We start from the raw sequence: 18,354 nt of genomic DNA, 5'->3' as shown, positions 1-18,354 counted from the left end.
CTGCCAAGGTATGGCTACTGAGTGTAGGCCCAGGTCAGAGGCAGCCCTGCCCAGGCGCCGTGGGACCCTTCTCTCTGTGGCTGGCTGGAGTCTCGGTGCCTGGCTGCTGCTTTGCTTTCACATCTGTGGCCGCTGCCCCCGACAGTCCTGTGTTCTTTCTAGTGTTTGGCCTCCCATGTTTGTCTTCGTTGCCTCGGGGACCTTCTATTTTCTGTTACAGCCTACTACTCTGCTTCTCTCTCCACCTCCCCCCGGCCCCGGCCCCCTTTTGATGTCCTAGCTCCATCATGTCAGCTCTTAGTTCCTGTCTGGTGGCTTGCTCATTCACTGAATTCCTCCCTTTTTTAACTTTTCAGGATGATGACACATGCTCTGAGATTCCTCAGTTCTCCGCCATTCTACTTTCTGTCTCTATTTTTTCATACCTTTATAGTTGGAATTGACCTTTGGTTTGAAGAGAAGGTAGATGAAATAATTCTGAGGTCCAGACCCTGTTTTGTTTTTGTTGTTTTGGCTGCACTGCACGAGTGAACCTGGGTTCTTGGCGGTGAAATCAGAGTCCTAACCACTGGACCTCCAGGGAATTCCCTGAAGCCTGTTTGTTAAGTTTGACTTTGTAACCAAACTGAAACAAAGGAGGGATTAGCATGGATAAATTGGGAGGCATCAGTTCATTGCAAATAGATGGGGAAACAATGGAAATAGTGACAGACTTTATTTTCTTGGGCTCCAAAATCACTGCAGATGGTGATTGCAGCCATGAAATTAAAGGAGCTTGCTCCTTGGAAGAAAAGCTATGACAAACCTAGATAGCGTATTAAAAAGCTGAGACATTACTTTGCCAACAAAGGTCTGTCTAGTCAAAGCTATGGTTTTTCCAAGTGGTCATGCGTGGATGTGAGAGTTGGACCATAAAGAAAACCGAGCACCAAAGAGTTGATTCTTTTGAACTGTGGTGTTGGAGAAGACTCTTGAGAGTCCCTTGGACTCCAAGGAGATCAAACCAGTCAATCCTAAAGGAAATCAATCCTGAATATTCATTGAAAGGTCTGATGCTGAAGCTGAAGCTCTAATACTTTGGCCACCTGATGCAAAGAGCTGACTCATTAGAAAAGACCCCAAGCTGGAAAAGACTGAAGGCAGGAGGAGCAGGGGATGACAGAGGATGAGATGGTTGGATGGCATCACCAATTCAATGGACATGAGTTTGAGCAAACTCTGGGAGATGGTGATGGACAGGGAAGCCTGGTGTGCTGCGGTCCATGGGGTCACAAAGAGTCGGACATGACTGAGCGACTGAACAACAACTCTCAAAAGTGATTTTTTTTAAAAGGAAAAGATAATCTGAGTTTACTTAAAGCGGACTTCATTTCTGCTGCTGTTGATAGCATGTCTTTTAGTAGTAAAGATTAAAAATCTTTTAAATACCTTTACTTTTCTAGAACAGAAATGAAGCTAAAACTAGTTTAATGGAACACGTGCTGTATGTAGGCTTAATTAGTGTAATTGTTGAATGTAACTGTATGTACTATCAAATACAGAATTCCTTTCTTAACTCTGTGCAGGATATGCTGGTGAGCATGGTTGTCAATGAATATGAGTCTTTGTAGATTAAAAAAAAAAGTCCCTTGCCGTTGCGCTTCCCTTGTGGCTCAGCTGGTAAAGAATCTGCCTGCAATGCGGGAGACCTGGGTTTGATCCCAGCGTTGGGAAATCCCCTGGAGAAGGGAAAGGCTACCCACTGCGGTATTCTGGCCTGGAGAATTCCATGGACTGTATAGTCCATGAGGATGCAAAGAGTCGGACATGAATTAGCGACGTTCACTCACTCCCCTGAGCCAGTCCTTCCTAGGCTGTCCTGCCTTTCTTACTGATAAGCCTCCTCAAGTCTCTGCTTCCCAGCTGTTTGATGAAACTTAGACCACGGAGACCTCCTTGGGAAGGCAGAAGCTGCTAGTGATGTCCCCATTAGATAATGTACAGCCATTTTCTGAAACTCTTGAGAGGGAGAAAGGGGTACATTGGTGCCATCAGCAGCTGAGTTTGTGATTGACCTACAAAAGAAAAGCCAGCTCCCGAGTGAGAAGCCTATAGTTAGTTGTGAGATTAGGTAATGTTTCCATGTCTCAGTATCACATTCCCTACAGGTATGTTGAGAGTGTGAGAGATGTATGTGAAAATTTTCACTTGTTTATTAACATGTAGTAAGTACTCTGTGAGACACAGTAGATGTTCATTAAACATATATTAAAAAAATGTTTTCTGTATCTCATTAATTTTTTATGCTTGTTTATAAGTGTATCTTGAAACAAACCCAGTGGATTCTATACTTGGGATTTGGTGATTCTGGTGAGGGGAAAGGGCTCTGCGTTTCCCCAGTTGACGGCAAAGATGTAACTAGTAGTGGTTCAGTGGTAAAGAATCCGCCTGCCAGTGCAGGAGACGCGGGACTGACTCCTGGGTCGGGAACATCCCTTGGGAAGGAAATGGCAACCCGTTCTAACATTCTTGCCTGGGAAAATCCCAGAGGAGCCTGACAGGCTACAGTCCATGGGGTCACAGAGTCAGCCACAGCTTAGTGACGAGACAGCAAGAGGGGGAAGGGGCAGTGAGCCCGTAGTCTTTCTTTTGCCCATCACACTTTTCACTCTTCCTGGAGAAACCCGGATATTTCCAGACCCTGGCTAGTTCTTTTTCACTTACATGTCAAATTGGGGTTTTCTGACCTGGCTGCTTAACTGCTGTTTTCCTTTGTACTCTGCATTGCATTTATTTTTAATTGGTATGTAATTTTATTTTAAAATGGAATATAATTGCTTCCGATTCCTTGTCCTTTCAGCAGTTTTCAGGCTCTGTGGTACTTGTTGCAGAGTTGGTTGGGCGCGGCCCGTGTTGAAGGAAAGCAGCTTGACTGCCTGGAGGAGAAATACTTTCACCTTCTGTCTCCTTGAATGTCTTGTGTCATAGTAGCCTTCAGTTTCTGCATTCTTCGCCTTTCTTCTAAATGTCTTGCTCTCTGTTCCACTTTTACATTTCTTTGCGTCCTCTGGTGTCTGTCAGGCTCTCAGGGAATGAGGGTGGGGTCAAAAAGGGAGGCGACACTTCTTGGCTCGGTTCCTCACACACACGCATTTCTTCAGGATCAGAAGATAGGACGTTGTCCTTTGCTCCACATGGCTACCTGCCTCCTCTCCCCTTCAAGTCTTTTAAAAACGAGTTTCCCCAGGTTTCCCCTTCCAGCCCTGAGCACATTGCGAGTGGAGCTCAAGACCCTCTGCTCGTTTTTTTCCCGTTGTGCGCCTCCACCTTTCCCTAGAGGGCATTAGTGTTTCTTGACTGAAGTAAGGCAGTGGTGTATGTCTAGGGCAGGAAGAAGGGCTTGTTTAATCCTGATGTGGCAGCACTGAACCACGGGATCAGTGTGTTTACACCTGGGTTTTGGGTGTGTTTTATCATCAGAATGAGAAGGGAAGCGGCAGAGTGAGTTCCTTCTTTGGCTGGGCAGTGAGTCTCTTAGTCGTGGTAAACCTGTCCAGTTGAGAAACATAGGGGGCGAGGGCTGGCAGTAAGCAGCTCTGAAGTAAAGCAGAAAAGGGGAATACTTCATAAAATTCATCAGATTACAGGGTGGGGGAACCTTAGAACTATGGATGCAGGGTGTCAGGATGGGAGTGAAGGAACAGCTCTTCCTAGGAGGTAGAAGCAGGGGTGGGGAGCTCTCTTCTGGGTGTGGTGGGACGCCCCCCGCAGCCTCCAACCGGCACCAGTGTGATGGCCCCATGAACTTTGAGTGTGGCTTGATGTTTTAAGGATTTTGTTTCCTTTCTTTTGTCCATCCAACAACTCGGGAGAAATGATCCTTGGTGGGCAGGGAGCTTCTTGCACATCATAGGTGTGCCATAATTATTTTTCTTAGTGAGGGAGTTATTCCAAGATAAGGAACCGATCTTTGATAGTACCTGTTTATCCTTGATGAATTCCCAGATAGGGAAGTGCTGTTTGAGGTGATTCATCACTCACATTAGCACCTTCAAGTCGTGGAGCTCACTTTTTGGCCCCCATGTTGATTTGGCAAGTGAACTGAGTCTAGACTCTGTTTACGCTTCCCTTCCTAGGCTGATAGTTCTTGTTGGAGAATTAACTTACTGTGGAAACTTTTAAAGCACATTGCTCTCTTTTCTCCATTTAAGAACATACATTTTAGTGTTTTTCTTTGCCTTCTTGTTTCATGGGTTTCGATTAGCATCTAATGCAGTAAAGAGAATGACGTTAATGTATCCAGCTTTTAGACATAGCTGGGCTCCAGATTTTCAATGAAGAGGCCATTTCTTCTGGTAAAGATAAGGGATGTGGTTAAAGGTCACTTTGTCATGATCTAACTATATATCCTGGGGATGTGGGGAGTGGGGTGGAGGACTCTGGTGCCTGGAGAATTTTGGATTTTAGCACCCATCAGATGATTTCTTCCCTTGAAATGTTTATTCTTTTTAAGTTGCTGTGTTGTGGACTGGCCTGGTTTGGTCTTCAAAAGGCGTCACTGTAGTCTGTATTCCCACTAACAGTGTTTTGAGTACCCTGCTCTACCCTCTTTTGACTGGCTTGTGGCATTATTAGCTTTTGGTCTTTGTTAATTATCAATACAGGACACAGTGGTATCCTTTTGGAGTTTTACTTGTATTTCTTTAATTCTAAGTGAGTTTTAAAGTGTTTCCTGTTTGTTAGCCTTTGCCACTTACTGAGCCTGGTACCTCTAAGCTCCACTTTCTCAGTTTGAATATAGGGATGGTAACAGGGCCTACCAAGTAGCATTGCTACGAAGATTAAGTCAGGTAATGCCTGTAGAGGGGTAGAGTATCTGGCCTGTAGTAAGCACTAAGTAAATGTTGGTTTTTGTTGCAGTGAATCCGAAATCCTGCACCATGAGAAGCAGTACGAGCCGTTCTACTCCTCCTTTGTTGCGCTTTCCACGCACTATATCACAACAGTCTGCAGCCTCAGTAAGTACTCCACTCTTGCCATTCCCTCGGAAGGGCTCGTGAATGGGGAATTGTGTGTCCTCTTGTCTGAACAAGCTGTTAATGACGCCTGTATTTTAGTTCTAACCTGTTCACCCAAGAGTGGAGACAGCTGTCAGTTTGATAAGGCTTTGGAAGTTCATTTACTGAGGCCAGCCAAAAGGGATTTAAAAACTGTTTGGTTTGAACATCTATTTCATAACCATTAAGTTAACTTTCCTTGCCTTCTTATCGATTTCACACATGTAATTACTAATGTGCTAATTTCGGGGGGATGGGTGGGATTGGAGGGTTAGGGGGGGCTACTGAGCTGGGGTTAGCAGCCATTTTCTTCCTTATTTGGTTTTGGTGAGAGATTAAATTCTCCTTTTGTGTTCTCTGGTATATGAAGGGATTTCAACTTCAGTTACCCATCTTTTAAGCTTTTCTCCCCCTAAAGTAACCAGTCCCTTACTTTCCACTATTTCTGATACTTAGCATTTTCATTTTTTCCCCCAAGCCTGATTCATGTAGTTCTGAAGAATTCGAATTATTTGTTTACTTAAATAATTTGCTAAGCAAGCAAAATGAAAGGAAGTTAGAGGGTTGCTGAGTAATCTTTCGGTGTCCAGTGCTGTTTATTCTAGGCATTGGCTACCAGTGTAAGAGTCACTTTTAGCTTGGAGAACCTTTGAGTGGGAAGCCCACTGCAGAAACAGAAAGGAGAGGTAGTATGTTCTAGTGGGTAACAGCATGAACTTTAGAGCCAGACATCTGGATTTGATTCTAGCTGCGTGACTTGGGCAAGTCATTTAACCTCTCTATGGTTTACTTTCCTTATCTTTTTTTTCTAAAAAAGAGAAGAAGTTAACAATATCTATCTCATAGCATCGGTTTGAGGATTAGCTGGATTAATATATTTGAAGTGCTTGTTACTTCCTGCGATGTATTTCCTATTATAATTATCTTAATTTCTAGTAAATCTAGGATAAATTGATCTAGAAGTGATTGGTGATTATCAGTGCCAAGATGCCTTTGTTTGCCTGACGGATTGTTGATTCTGATAGAATGATACTGGGAATGTTGGACATACGGAGCTCAAAACTTACTTGGTACATTGACTGTGAGGCTGAAGTGCGTTATAGCAGTCTGAGGTTAAGTAAAGCTTATTCCTTTCTCAGTTCCCCGGAATCAACTTCAGTCTGTGGCGGCAGCCTGTAAAGTCCTGATTGAATTTTCTCTCCTGCGTTTGGAGAATCCAGATGAGGCGTGCGCTGTGTCCCAGGTAAGAGCGGTGGGCCCGTTTCTGGCCCTTATTTTGAGGTAGGCTTGTGACTGACCCGTGGAATGGTGGAGAAGGGATGGCATAGCACAGGGATTGGTGCCTTTCTCTGTAACGGGCTGTGCGGGAGATCACTTGCTGGCCATCCGGTCTCTAGTAAACTCTGGCTTTGCAGTGTGAAAGCAACCACAGGCAATGCGTAAACAGGCGCACAGCTGCGGGCCAGTCACACTCATTCACAAAAACAGCGGGCTGACTGGGGCATGGCTTATCAGTCTCTGGCATAGAGGGCTGCGAGATCTTTTCCAGGATTACAAAGATACATGACCATGGGGGCCAGGCAAGTAGCATGAAATGAGTCGAGTCAAGTATGCTGGTTGAGAAGGGTGTGTGACCAGCTATAAAGGGGTCAATCACTGGCTCCAGCTGATCTTGTGAATTATTGAAAGAGTTACATAAGAAATCTGGATTTGTATGTTAAACCTTCCATGTTTTAAAAAGTTAGCCATAACTTCAAATTTAAACAACACTGACATCACTGTGAGACCAGTAAAAGGCCTGCAAGCAGGTGTGGTGTGAGGCTCATCAGCTTGTGATCTCTGCTTCCTGAGTTTGCAGTTCTTGGTTTGAACCTAAATTTGGTTTTGTGCCGGCTAGAAGTCCTTAAAGAATAGAACCCTCTAAAAGGCATATTTGATATAATCCAGAGGAGGCCTCTCTAAAAGGCATATCGGAATTTGTTTTCTTTTCAGAAACACTTGATTCTCCTCATCAAGGGCCTGTGTACTGGCTGCAGCCGGCTAGACAGAACCGAAATCATCACGTTCACAGCGATGATGAAGTCGGCCAAGCTGCCCCAGACAGTGAAGACACTCTCAGATGGTGAGTGCGCCTTCACCAGACTTGGTTTCCTGGCCACTCCCCTTGCCAGCTAGTTCCTCTTTTGTCTGCTAGTGACACTCCCTCATCGCTCTCTTGCTTCGTATTTTACAGTGGAAGATCAGAAAGAACTGGCCTCACCAGTAAGCCCAGAGCTGAAGCAGAAGGAGGTCCAGATGAATTTTTTGAACCAGCTAACATCAGTTTTCAACCCTAGAACTGTAGCATCATCACCTGTAGGTCCACAGACTCAGGTGAGTTACTTCAGTCAAAGGACCTCATCTTGTAGGATTTGTTAAGATGATGATACTAGAAAAAACAGCTAACAAATGCATTTTAGATTTGTGATATAAAATGATGTACCTGCCAAGGATAGAAAGAAAGTTGAAGAATACTAACTGAAAATAAGTAGCGTTCACCCCGATTCCTTCTGTCCACAATTACTGTTTGTTTTAATAATACATTTATTTATATTTATATTTTTGACCATGGCTAATGGCATGTGGAATCTTAGTTCCCTGACCAGGGATCGGACCCATGCCCCTTGCATTGGAAGCATGGAATCTTAATCACTGAACCACCAGGGAAGTCTCCAGTGATTACTATTTTGATGACCATTCTTCTGACAATTTCTCAGTGAAGTAGACAAAGAGCCTGTACTCCTACAGTAAAAGGCATCTCTCTGTGCTAGTTACAGAATATATTTAAAGCTATATATTCCACCACCTCCCAACCCCCCCTGCTGGGGAGTCTGACGAGTTTCCTCGGAGCAGCTGTAGTTTGTACAGTTGGTTCTACTCTGAACTTGAGGACGACAATCAACAGATGACAGTATCTTTTTGTTTTTTAATTTATTTTTTGGTCACATCACCCATGGCATGTGGGATCTTAGTTCCCTGAATAGGGATTGAACTTGGGGCCCTTGCCTTGGGCATGTGGAGTCTTAACCACTGGACCACCGGGTAAGTTCCAAGGTGCTAGTATCTTCATAGGCCTTTCACATCCTGTGTTTCTCTTCAGGTGGAAGGAGAAAGTGATGAGCAGTCATCCACAGATCAAGCTTCTGCTATCAAAACCAAGAATGTGTTCATAGCTCAGAATGTGGCTAGTCTTCAGGAACTTGGTAAGACTCTGTTGTCAAAAAGCTAGTTTCTCTGCTTTCAAAAATTCCTTAAGTGGCACAGAATCAGGCAGCAGAAGCCTGCGTGTAAGGTTGAGCCTTTTCGTTAATGCAGGTGGCTCAGAGAAGCTCCTGCGTGTCTGTTTGAACCTGCCCTATTTCCTGCGCTACATCAATCGGTTTCAAGATGCAGTGTTGGCCAATTCTTTCTTTATCATGCCTGCAACAGTAGCAGATGCCACCGCTGTTCGCAATGGGTAAGGTGCTCCAGGGTGTATATGCTCTACGGTTAAATTGCTCTCCAAAAGAGAGAGACCAGCTTGTTTTTAGGGCATGCCCGCTTCCTTTAACAGGTCATAGAAGCAAGCGAATCAGAGACACTTCTGTTTACCTTCTGTTGTGTTCCAGTTTCCATTCTCTGGTGATCGATGTAACCATGGCATTGGACACCCTCTCGCTGCCTGTGCTGGAGCCCCTCAACCCTTCCCGTCTGCAGGATGTGACGGTGCTCAGCCTTAGCTGTCTGTATGCAGGTGGGAAGTTACACCTGATCATCTCCCCAGCCGCACAGACTTTCTGGCAACCGTGAGATCCTTCTGCGCACTCTCTCCCCCTCTGCTTAGTCCCTTCCCCAAGGGCCACCTAGTGTCTCATCTAGGTGGAGTGAGGTCTCCGTAGGAGTTCTGTAAATTCCCTTATTGCTCAACTGCTGCCGTTGTGTTATGTGGACATTTGATTTCATGGTGTGTGCACGTGTAAGTGAGTGTCTGCTGTGTGAGAGGCAAAATGCTAAGTGCTTTGGGGATATTGCGATGAGCAGTATGTAATCCTTGCTCTCAAGGAGCCTAGACCTGAGCAGTGGAGGACAGATTGCACCACAGAGTGTAATATGAAACAGGAGATGCTAAAGGCAGTAGAGATTCTAGGGTATTATGGGCATACAGAGAAGGGAGCAATGGCGCTTTGCTGTGGGAGCAGATTTGAGGAAGCCTTCTGGAACAGGTGGTATCTGTTTATATTGATAAATACAATGAGTGTTTTTCTCCATGCTCCCACAAAATCCCCTCCCTTCCTGTTGATTATGCTGCCTTAGAAGTGGGGCCTGACAGCTGGTGTTTATGCTTTTTTAAGTTATTGTTACAGTGACTTTTTAACCCAAATCACTGATCCTGGTTTTAAATACCATAGTCCTGGTATGTCTTGGGAGGCCCAACAATTTCCGATGTTTACTGGTTTCTGTGAGTGAGGGTTTGAACAGTCTTAGAAACCTGGCCTTGGGAGCATGAAGAAATTGCTGAGGTTAATTATCTCCCTACATTCTTTGAATGGCTTTATTATAAACATCTCTGTGTAAATAGGCACGTAAAGATAAAGGCACTTTCATTGGGGAAGGCAGTAGTCACAAAGGGGTTCTGTCGATGTATCTTGCAGGGCAGGTAGGATTTCAGCTTGGCCATCCCTTGGCCAGAGGCAAAAAGCAGGACCAAAAGTATCCTGGTATTTGGGGAAACATTTTGAGAGAGTGTGTGTGTGTGTGTGTGTGACTAGTGGGTGTTCTACAACCAGAAAGAAGGTACAGCCTCCTCAAAGAGGGCTTCAAAATGCAGCCTCAGTCATTTGGACCATATCCTATAGACAGTTGAGGCCATTGCAGATATTGAAGAGTGGTATGATCTGAGCTGTGCTCTGGAAAGCACACTGGAGCGGTAGTCCACAAGTGTCTGCTGTGGGGAGACCGGGGAGGCTGGGAGATCTGCTGGGAGGAAGTTTCGGTCGTTTGGGGAAGACACATGCAGGGCCTGAGCGAGAGCAGAGCTGTGGGGGAGAGCGCTAAGGCTGCCTGGGAGCAGGCTTGCTCTCCAAGCCCATTCCCAGTGTTTACTTGCAGCTCTCGGGCTTTGAGTTTTGCAGTTTTAAGTTTGGGGCTCATGAAGTTCAATTTTCAGGGCGTTTCTTGAATATCCTGTGCATCTCATTGTGCTTCGTCGATAAGAATTAAGAGTCCTTAAAAATTCTTAGTTGTTACGGGAACTCCCTGGTAGTCTAGTGGTTAAGAGTCCGTGCTTTCACTGCCCGGGTGCTGGTTCAGTCCCTGGTTGGGGAACTAAGATCCCACATGCCTTGTGGGCATGCCCCCAAAAAAGTTCTTCATTGTTTCAAAGAGCCCCCAGATTTGGTTTGTTACTGAAATTTGATCACTTGGGATGTGAAGTAAAGAAAGGGATTTGGCCTAGAGGTTTTTGAGAAATACTAAGTGTGAGATTATTTTTTTAATCATTGTAAAATTTTTAAAAAATGTTTTGAAAGTAATTTCATTTTTTAAAAACTTACTTGTTTATTTATTTACTTTTGACTGTGCTGGGTCTTTGCTGCTTTGCAGGCTTTTTCTCCGGTTATGGTGAGCCTGCTTCTCCCGGCATCTCTCGTGGAGCGCAGCTTCGATAGTTGCGGCTCATGGGCTCAGTAGTTGTGGCTCCCAGGCTCTTAGAGGACAGGCTTGGTGACTAGAGCACGGGCTTAGTTGCTCTGCAGCATGTGGGGCCTTCCAGACCAGGGATTGAACCCAGGAACCTGCACTGGAAGGCACATTCTTAACCACTGAGCCACCAGGGACGTCCTAGATTTCATTTTTAAAGCAGCTTTAGGTTTGCAGAAAAATGCAGCGTTCCCAAACTCTGCATCTGGAACAGTCTAGAGTTCTGTCCCCATACACCGCCTCACCCCTGTGTGCGGTTCCCTTGTTAACACTGCATTCATAGGTTGCCTTTGTTGTAACTGATGGTCCAGCACTGACACGTAATTAACTGGAGTCTGGGGTTCACGACGTTAGGGCTCCTTTTCCACATACAGTTCCGTGGGTTTTGACGTTGACACAGAACCTTTTCACTGCCTTCCAGATGCCCGACGCTCCACCTGCAGTCCCTCCCCTACCTCCCCCCTAACCCCGGCCCCTAGAAACCGCTGACCTTCTACTGTCTCCGTAGTTCCCTTTCCCAGAAAGTCCTATTGGCAGAATCATCACCTTATCAGACTGGCTTCTTTTGCTTGCGGGTGGGGCAGGGGGTTTCAGGACCTCCCCGTTGGTACCAAAATCCACGAATGCTCAAGTCCCGTGTGTGAAAGTGGTGTGGTGGCGTTGGCCTTAGCATCTGCAGACGGCCCGTCCACAGATCCCACCAGCCGCATCTCCGGACACAGGGCCTGCAGGTGTGGAGGCCTGCTGTGCGCAGTTAGGCTTCCTCTCATCTTTTTGTGCCTTGGCAGCTGTTGCTTGTTCTGTTTTCAGTCGCTCAGTCGCGTCTGACCTTTGCAACCCCACAGACTGCAGCACGCCAGGCTTCCCTGTCCTTTACTGTCTCTTGGAGTTTGCTCAGACTCTTGTCCATTGAGTCAATGATGCCATTCCCTATCTGGATACGCCACAGTTTATTGATTGGTTTATTGATTTTGTCATTGATTATTAGAGGACATATTGATTGTTCCCATTTGTTGACAGTTGTGACTGCAGGTACCATGCACACTTGTGTACAGGTGTTTGTGTGGGTGGAAGTTTCAGCTCGTCTGGGTAGATATATCTGGGAGTGCGCTTGTTGGATCACGCGGTCACACTTTTTGCTGTTGCTCAGTCGTGTCTGACCCTTTGCGACCCCGGGGGCTGCAGCACGCCAGGCTTCCCTGTCCTTCACTGTCTCCCGGAATTTGCTCAGACTCACGTCCGTTGGGTCGTTCCCTGGTGGGATCTCAGTAGTCAGATCACGGAATTGCTTGTGGGTGGGTTGTGTTTCTGTGTTTCAGTTTCTTGGAGTGTGTGTCTCTTCTCTTCCTCAGGTGTGAGTGTGGCAACTTGCATGGCCATCCTTCACGTGGGTAGTGCCCAGCAAGTGCGGACAGGCTCCACGAGCTCCAAAGAGGAAGACTACGAGAGTGACGCTGCCACGATCGTCCAGAAATGTGTAAGCTCTGCCTCTGGGGATGGGGAACCCTGCGTATTCAGTTGAGGGAATATGGCGGTTTCCACTTTGTTGCTCACTAGAGGGAAAGGCATGGAGTGCTCTCCGTACCCCTCCGCCCTGAGTGGTCGGCCTGAGACGTAGGCCTCCTGCTTGTTTGCTTGGAGTTTGGTTAGCTGTGCAGGAAGCACTGCAACTTTGTAGTGGCGGTGAACTTTGTGAGAGATGAGTCACTCAGTCAGCAAGTGTATAGAACGGCTTGCTGCATTGGGCCAGTGTACCTTCAGTGGAGGCAGATGTTAGTTAGACACAAGGGTTTCTGGAGTGGCAAGTGGATTGGATGAACAAGTGTGATAGAAAGTGATCGGACGTGGTCCTGGGTATGTTGCTTTAGATGGGGTGGAGGGGACATGTTTGAGAAGGTGTTGTGAGCTGAACGAAAAGACAGAGTCAGAGTCACGTGAGGATCAAGGAAATTGTGAGATGGAAGTGGCTTGAGGGTGTTGGCGTCTTCAAGCTAGACTGTTTTGGGTAGGATTTAGCATTTATAATGAGCTGTGTCACCTTGCTCAGATTGTTGTGTGTGTTTACTTTTGGACAGCTTGAAATCTATGACATGATTGGACAGGCAATCAGCAGTTCCCGCCGGGCTGGTGGTGAGGTAAGACATCTCTGCCTCTGCTTTACCTGTAGTCTCTAAGAGGGGTAGCCTGTGACCTCTCTGTCTGTATGTGTATATTTTGTGCCTTTTTCAACAGCACTATCAGAACTTCCAGTTGCTGGGTGCCTGGTGTTTGTTGAACAGCCTTTTCCTCATCCTGAACCTCAGTCCTACTGCCTTGGCTGACAAGGGGAAAGAGAAAGATCCACTGGCCGCTCTCCGAGTCAGAGACATCCTTTCTCGTACCAAAGAGGGAGTGGGCTCTCCGAAGCTGGGGCCTGGAAAAGGGTATGTGTCCATTTGATGCTGCTCGTGTTGCGCTCTCCTGCCTTTGTCTGTTGATGGGGAGCTGGTGTCACTCCTCTCATCTCCATAGCAACAGGAAAGTTTGCCTCCATCCAGTGGATGTGAACAACGAAGATGATGACTGTAGTTCACTGTCTCTGTAGCGTAGCTATGTGATTTTGGGTAAATCGCTCATTCTTTCCAATCTTGTTTCCTTCTCTGTAAGAGGGAGAAAATACTTGTGTAGTACACATTTAAGGACTTCTGTGAGGTTCCAGTTAGGGAAGAAAAGTGCTTCTCTTTTGTAAAATGGGCTCGTTTGACTTGGAGTTGGTTATGCACTTGCACGTTTAAACTGTAACGTGAGGATTCAGTCTGGCCTCATAGCTTGCTTACTGAAACATTTGCTGCTGTTTTGATGAAGTCTGGACAGAAACCCTTGCTTGCCAGGAAAAAGTTAGAGACATGATTTCTTTGTTGTTGAGGTTTTATTTTTGAAGTCCAGGCTTATTTCTGGATTTCATTTATTTTTTTCAGTGCTCTATCCAGGCATTGAGGTGCTAATCAAAGCAGTCTCCTTGACTTTATAGAGTTTGTTTTCTTTTTTTAAAAATAGCGTGGTTTATCTGAGGCTGTGCTGCGTCTCCGCTGCTGTGGTGTGCCAGCCTCTCGTTGCCACGGCTTCTCTTGTTGCAGAGCACAGGCTCAGGAGTTGTGGTGCGTGGGCTTAGTTGCCCCGTGGCATGTGGGATCTTCCTGAGTCAGGGATCCAACCCGAGTCTCCTGCACTGGCAGGCAGGTTCTTTACCACTGAGCCACCAGGGAGGCCCTGGGGTTTATTTTTTAACTGGAGAACAGTGAGCAAACAGTAGTTTCATAACAAACAGTAGGCTTATAATTGATTGTCATGCATGAGTGCTGGGAGGAAAAAGAAGCCAGAATAAGGGGTCGGGAACTGCCAGGGCCTGTTACTTCAGTTAGCATAGTCGGGAAAGGGCTCTGAAAACAAGATGCAGATGTGAAGTGACAGGTGAACCTCGAAAATATTTGAGGTAGAATCGTTCAGGTCTCGAGGTGGAAGTATGGTTGGCATTTTGAAGGATCAGCAAGGTCAGAGTGTCTAGAGCAGAGAAATTGAGGAGGAGAGTGGTAGAAAATCCAGTCAGAGAGGTTACCAGGGCCAGATCACCTTGGGCCAGGTGTAAGCTGTAGGTATCAGAGGGTTTGCAAGAGCAGAGTGATAAGATCTGAGGGTTACTGACTGAGAACCCAGCCCCCCTGCAGAGAATAGACTGTATGTAGGGTTGTGAGGCAAGAGGGAGCGAGAACAGGTGGGAGGCTCACGCGTTCCTCTGAGCAAGCGAGGAGGGGTGGAGTCTGGTGGTGCTGGGAAAGGCAGGGATAATGAGTCACGTTGGAAAATGATAGGATTTGCTGTTGGCTTGCATGTTGAGTGTGAAAAATATATCAGAAGTTTTTGGCATGAGCATCTGGAATTGTGTAATTTACTGAGAGAGGGCACACCAATTTAGGAATAGATTGAGTGACAGGAAGGGGAAGAAATGAAGAATTTCATCTGGGCCATGCTGCTTTTGAGAGGACCTGTAGGCTCTCTGTGAGATGCTGAGTAGGCACTTGGGTATGTGAGTCTCGAGTTCAAGGAGGAAGTCGAATTCTGGACCTTAGCAAATTATTCAGTACCTTCTCTGTCCCAGGCTCTGTATGAGTTCTGGAATGCTGCAGTAGACAAACAAAATAGACGTTCTGAAGAGAGAGGAAGTTGATATTCATGCAAATATATGTCAGATTGTGTCTAGAGAGTATTTTAATAAGGGCATTTGACCTGGCTAGAGAAATCAAGGCAGGCTTCCCCGAGGAAGTGTACTGAGCTGAAATCTGAAATAGGCATTGATATAGTAGGCAGTAGACACCAGGCATTGGAGAGGGCAATGGCACCCCACTCCAGTACTCTTGCCTGGAAAGTCCCATGGACGGAGGAGCCTGGAAGGCTGCAGTCTGTTGGGTCGCTGAGGGTCGGACACAACTGAGCGACTTCACTTTCACTCTTCACTTTCATACATTGGAGAAGGAAATGGCAACCCACTTCAGCATTCTTGCCTTGAGAATCCCAGGGACGGGGGAGCCTGGTGGGCTGCCGTCTATGGGGTCGCACAGAGTCGGACACGACTGAAGCGACTTAGTAGTAGTAGTAGTAGACACCAGGCAAAGTGGGGAGGTAGGCATGTTCCAGAGAGAACAGCGGTTTGTGATTTTTGAGTGTCTGTTGTTATACTTGGCATTGTAAAGGGAATAGAATGCCAACAGGTATATCCTTGGAAGCTGAAGAAACATATAAAAGTAGTTGTAGTTTCATGAGGTTTAAAAGGAATATATATACATAGTGTAAGTAGCAAGTCATAAGAAAGCAAAAAAAAAAATCATCAAGAAATCATCTACCACCCAAATTGGTAAACATTCTTCCAGACATTTTTCTGTGCACATATGTTAAACAGATATCTTTAAGCAAGTAGGATCACTGATAGTACATACTGTAGACGTTTTCAGTGACACAATTATAGATCTGTGTTGTTAATGACTGATGGTATTCCACTATATAAATATGCCATAGTTAACCGATCAGCTTCTCAAACAGTTAGGTTGTGCCATGTGTCTTGTTTTGATAAAGTGTACTTTAATAATCCTTCTGAAACAAGTCTCTGTGCACTTGTTCAGCTCTCCCCTTGGGGTCAGTTTCTGGAAGCTTGATTGTGTGGACAAAGGGCATTCTGGTCTAGCAGTGGCGCCCTGGCGCGCACTCCCGGCTGCTGTGTGTCAGGCCGTTGCCCTCCGGCCTCTCTGGTAGTGGGTGGCTTCGGTCTCCCTGTGCGCTGACCACAGAGGAGAGGGCTGTCCCTGCGGTGCTCTCACTGCATTGTGGGGAGTCCTCCTGTGACTGTGGTCGTTTTCATCCTGCCCGTATCATTTGCTCCAGTTTTCCCTTTGGTGTTTATACTTTCTCTTCTTACTGATTTACGGGAGCTCTTTGTATATTAGATATACTAACCCTCTGTCGTGTGGTCATTTGGACAGAAAGAGAAAGTTCTACTCAGATTTAATGTAAACCTTTGTTTTTATTCTCTCCTGTCCAGATATTTTGTAAACGTTGCTAGTTTTAGCCTTTTCTTCTCAAGAGAATGACTTTGAGAAAGACTCATTTCTGCGCTTCTTTTGGGCCGTGCTGGCTCTCCTTGCTGCGTGGGCCCCTCTAGCTGTGGCGGCCAGGGGCTTCTCGTGGGGCCGCGTCTCCTGCTGCAGAGCTTGGGCTCTAGAGCACAGGCTCCCTAGTTGTGGTGCACAGACTCAGTTGCCCCTCGGCATATGGGGTCTTCCTGGACCAGGGATCTAACCCGTGTCCCCTACACTGGCAGGAGGATTCTTATCCACTGTGCCACCAGAGAAGTTCCCGAGAGAATGGCTTGTAAATGTCAGTGTTTTCACGTGACCCAGTAGCTTTGAATTGACAGTTTAAATTCCAGAGTTTTTTCTAGTCCAGTTCTTAGCCTGAGGCCTGAGGCTCCCTAGGCAGTCTGTAGGTGGGCTTCAAGGAGAGTGAACTTCTGAAACTATATGTAGATTTTATGTTTTTGCAGTTTTTTTCACCCCTTGGGGAAAGGTCAGTAGATTCTTAAAGGGCCTCAAAATGGCAAAATCCATGACTGTAATTTGTTGTCTGAAAGTTTGTGTTTCCCTTTTGCTTTGTATAGGCATCAGGGCTTTGGGGTGCTCTCGGTAGTATTGGCAAACCATGCTGTCAAGCTCTTGACGTCTCTTTTTCAAGACCTGCAAGTGGAGGCTCTGCACAAGGTGAGGGCTTGTCCTCAGAATCCGCACGGGGGCTGCTGGCTCCTCTTCTGGCTTCCGTTCGCTTGAGCCATCAGATCAGGTGCTTACTTCCTGTTGAAACCTGACATTAACTCTCTCTTTACCTTCAGGGCTGGGAAGCGGATGGCCCCCCTGCAGTCCTGAGCATCATGGCCCAGAGTAGCTCCATGCAGAGGATTCAGCGGCTGATTGACGCTGTCCCACTGACGAGCCTGCTGCTGACACTGCTCTCAACTTCCTACAGGAAGGTGGGTGGGCTCATGCCGCTGAGAGCCTGTGAGGCCTTCTTAGATATCCTCCTTAAAACGAATGAGACAGACTGCTTGCCTTAGTCTTTGTAAACGTGTCACTTGTGGTAATGGTTTTGAAGATGAGAAAAGCTCCTAATGATTCCAGAGATTTGAATTAGCTATTGATTATCAGGACTTCTGGTGGCTCAGATGGTACTGTCTACAATGCGGGAGACCCCGGTTTGATCCCTGGGTTGGGAAGATCCCCTGGAGAAGGAAATGGCAGGCCACTCCAGTACTATTGCCTGGAAAATCCCATGGTGGGCACTGGGCAATTTGTGATAATTGGCCTGCTGAAGCAAAACGTAGAGGACACTGGAAAACTTCTCTTTTCAGTTCTTGTCCAGAATTAGGGTTGGGGAGTGTTTTTATAGCAGTGGTCCTCAGACTTTTTGTCACCAGGGACCTGTTTTTTGGAAGACAGTTTTTCCACAGATCAGGGATGGTATTGAGGGTGGGGTGGGATGGTAGTTTGGGGATGATTCAAGCACATTACACTTACTGTGCATTTTATTTCTATTACGTCACCTGCATCTCAGATCATCAGGCATTTAGATCCTGGGGGTTGGAGACTCCTGTTTTAGGATAAAGCTATGAAAGTCCTGAAGGGAGCTATTAGGAGAAATAGTTCACTTGGATTTAGAAAGAAGAGACACAGAGAAGACTGTTCACGTGGTGACAGGGCCGAAGGAGGGTGGCTTCATTTTCGGGGTCACTGATTCCAGAATCCGCGCTGTTTTCCCAGGCATGTGTCCTGCAGCGCCAGAGGAAGGGCTCCATGAGCAGCGATGCCAGTGCCTCCACTGACTCAAACACCTACTACGAGGACGATTTCAGCAGCACGGAGGAGGACAGCAGCCAAGGTAGGCACCCCCACCCTCTCCCGGGGGGCCCACAGCGCAGCAGGACGCGCCCCCGGGGCTTCCTGCTCACCGCCTTCTCTCACCTGCCCAGCTTGGATCTTGACCGCATGTGCCCTTAAAGGTGACCTGGTCCTCAAGAGTAAGTGGA

General features: G+C 46.6%; 1 protein-coding gene across 3 annotated transcripts in view; it reads left to right on the top strand.

Moving 5' to 3' along the window:
* The window catches only part of UBR4 (ubiquitin protein ligase E3 component n-recognin 4), a 131,626-nt gene that overhangs the window by 2,528 nt on the left and 110,744 nt on the right, over window positions 1-18,354 (top strand). For all 3 annotated transcript variants that reach the window (XR_005719112.1, XM_040229415.1, XM_040229416.1), the window contains exons 2-14: window positions 4,900-4,997; window positions 6,176-6,279; window positions 7,029-7,158; window positions 7,270-7,409; window positions 8,176-8,278; window positions 8,391-8,532; window positions 8,684-8,808; window positions 12,104-12,228; window positions 12,827-12,886; window positions 12,984-13,174; window positions 16,936-17,035; window positions 17,164-17,301; window positions 18,089-18,206. Coding sequence is in view for 2 of the 3 variants with exons in the window: in XM_040229415.1 (XP_040085349.1) it covers window positions 4,900-4,997; window positions 6,176-6,279; window positions 7,029-7,158; window positions 7,270-7,409; window positions 8,176-8,278; window positions 8,391-8,532; window positions 8,684-8,808; window positions 12,104-12,228; window positions 12,827-12,886; window positions 12,984-13,174; window positions 16,936-17,035; window positions 17,164-17,301; window positions 18,089-18,206 (1,574 nt within the window). In the remaining variant the exon portion in view is untranslated. The remainder of the gene's footprint in view (window positions 1-4,899; window positions 4,998-6,175; window positions 6,280-7,028; window positions 7,159-7,269; window positions 7,410-8,175; window positions 8,279-8,390; window positions 8,533-8,683; window positions 8,809-12,103; window positions 12,229-12,826; window positions 12,887-12,983; window positions 13,175-16,935; window positions 17,036-17,163; window positions 17,302-18,088; window positions 18,207-18,354) is intronic.

The sequence above is a fragment of the Oryx dammah genome, unplaced genomic scaffold, assembly GCF_014754425.2.
Source record: "Oryx dammah isolate SB20612 unplaced genomic scaffold, SCBI_Odam_1.1 HiC_scaffold_27, whole genome shotgun sequence".
In the NCBI taxonomy this organism is placed as follows: Eukaryota; Metazoa; Chordata; class Mammalia; order Artiodactyla; family Bovidae; genus Oryx; species Oryx dammah.
Note: the sequence above shows the minus strand (reverse complement) of the source record. Positions and strands in the feature narration are given on the sequence as shown.